General features: G+C 38.4%; 1 protein-coding gene across 1 annotated transcript in view; it reads right to left on the bottom strand.

Annotated features, from left to right (window-relative positions):
• Cad96Ca (tyrosine kinase receptor Cad96Ca) overlaps positions 1-2500 on the bottom strand; it is a 25653-nt gene that overhangs the window by 63 nt on the left and 23090 nt on the right. The window contains exon 13 of the mRNA XM_043027149.2: positions 1-621. This exon is cut by the window's left edge and continues 63 nt beyond it. Coding sequence (XP_042883083.2) covers positions 442-621 — 180 coding nt within the window. The 3' untranslated portion in view covers positions 1-441. The remainder of the gene's footprint in view (positions 622-2500) is intronic.

The following is a 2500-nucleotide window of genomic DNA, read 5'->3' as shown; positions in this document are numbered from 1 at the left end:
AAATAATACAATATTTTTTTATACTGTAAAATAGCTACCTGCAAGATCTTTTTTTTTTATGAAAAAAAATGTAGCTACTGTTCAGGTCATTAATTCATTATAATAAAGAAACTGAGATTTACGATTCATTTCTCCACATTTTCGATCAAGATTACTTCCTGAACATACCAGCTGACCTTACAGCACGAGATAACAACTTTGATAATGCCTGAAGAATACACTACAACAAATAATAACACTGGCAAAAGATATCCACATAACCAATTCCTGTTCCACAATTCACCAGTGTGCAACAACCAACATACTTCATAGACAGATAATAAAAACCACATTAAAACCAACCACACATCTATTTAACAACACCCCCCCCCCCCCATCATCCACCCTAACGACAACATCTTCCCTAGCCTTTTAAAACAAACATTAGAGATAGCCACACACTCAGAGGAGTTCGCTCGTGTTTTCAGAGAGGATATTGTAGTACGAGTGGTCTGGAAATCGGTCGAGTTCGATGTACTCAACCTCTGACATGAGAAGACCTTCGAGGGTGTGCACGAGCTCGGTGAATGATGGTCTTTCTTTGGAGTCTTTGTCCCAGCAGTAGTACATGATGTTGTAGATCTGTGGGAAAGAGGGAATGGATATGATATATGGAAGTGGAGAATGTTATTTGATTTCTGTATTTATTGGTGTCCGTAACTCGTTCTAATTATTTTCAATGAAGTAGGCAGTGCAGTGGAGTTTGTTTGTTACATTTGTGCTCATGTACATATTGCTTCCTGTGACAGACACATAGACACATAGCAATCTAAATTTTCTTTGGTTTAAAAATATATATATATATATTGATCATCTGGAAAAAAAATATTATGAGAAAAGGCCATACTACATATGTAAATTATTCAATAAGCTCAAACAAGCTCTAACTTTTGTCTATTCATAGAACAATTGTGTGTATGTACAAGAACCTTTTTTACCACTTCCTAATTTTTTTTTTTTTTTTTTTTTTTTTACCTTCATGTAAATCCCGCGTAAATCAAAACACAAATGCCTGTTACATCCAGGCCACTGGAGGGAAAGGACCAAATTCTCATCCAAAGTAGCACAGCGCGACATTGCGAAGGCGACAGAAACAAAGACCTCTCGCCAATTCTTCTTAGTCCCCACTTCCTTACCTTCCCTCCCCTTCCCTCTCCTATGGCATAGAGCAACAAGTTATGTAACTTCTTTCTCCTCTCCGTTTATGTTTTCTCGTGTGGAGTTTTGGTACTTTCTTCCCTAACTGTACAGCCGATGCTTAGTGTTATGTAGTACTTATTTTTAATCATTATTATCGTCTGCTTCCTTATGTGCTTTCCTTTCGTTCTGATTTTTTTATGTGGGCCTTCCTATTGTAGGCTACTTTTTCGTTCCCCTCTTTTCATTTTCTGTTCCTATGTTTTCCCCTTGTTTCCTCCCTTTTCTAGGGGTGTTTGAAGTCTTATGGAAAGAGAAAGAGGAGGGAGAGTAAAAGATTAAGTAATTGAGTGATGTCTGTGAGGCTCTCCAGTTCCCTTCGCATGGGATTTGTTTCCACTGGAGGCTGTTAATCCGTGCCTTCTCTCTCAGCGTTACGAGGAGGAGGGACATGACCAGAAATCGGAGAAGTTGGTTCTGGAGGAAGACCTGGGTGAGAGTGAGATAGTGTTTCTATTTATTGCCCCCCACCTCTGCTGTCCCTGTTCTTGGTAATTCCCTTTTAGAATATTAGTTGTACCTACTCAGTGCCATCTGGGTTCACCTCGCACACTGTATCTGGTGGCAGCGGTGGGATCCTGCCTTTCACCTCTTAAGTCGACGTTGTATGATCACCAGTGGATGTGGTTGGAATCCTATCATCTTAGCTTCTCTTCTAGCAACACCACAGTTGTTAAGAGAGTGATTGAGATAGCCTATTCGAGCACACTCCCTCAACCCACAAATTTATGTGCTCATTTTATCTCTACTGGACATATCTTGTGTGGTTATAAACGACTCTAGTTCGCCTCCTGCTAGATCTAATGTTTCTGTTTTGTATGAGTATTTTTTTTTACCCATCAATATCAACTGTATTCAAGGTCTGTTGCATTTCATGTTTAAAGCCATGGTATACATATGGGTAGTTTTGAAGCTTTATATCCGACGATAATAAATGTATAAAGTAAGACATAGGACATGCATGTGTGATGACCATATATTCTTTACTTTGATATATTTAGACAGTATCACCATCCGTGTTTTTATGCATGTTGCAGCTGTCAGCCGTGTGAAGTTGCTCCCTTTCTTTAGTTTTCCTTCTACCGTAATATGTTTCAGGCTTTTGAATTGTAATTCTTGAACTTATATATTCATCCCTATTGATACAATATGTTTCTTCTGTTCCCACCCTTTTATTACAGTTGATATATTAGGCTTTTGCATTAGACCCTGAAGACAGAGAATAAGAATTTTGACATATAGAAAATCCTATTACTTTGATGCC

The sequence above is a fragment of the Penaeus japonicus genome, unplaced genomic scaffold (genome assembly GCF_977035675.1).
Source record: "Penaeus japonicus unplaced genomic scaffold, GWHDUDI00000001_assembly GWHDUDI00000003, whole genome shotgun sequence".
In the NCBI taxonomy this organism is placed as follows: domain Eukaryota; kingdom Metazoa; phylum Arthropoda; class Malacostraca; order Decapoda; family Penaeidae; genus Penaeus; species Penaeus japonicus.
This window is presented reverse-complemented; position numbering and strand designations above follow the sequence as displayed.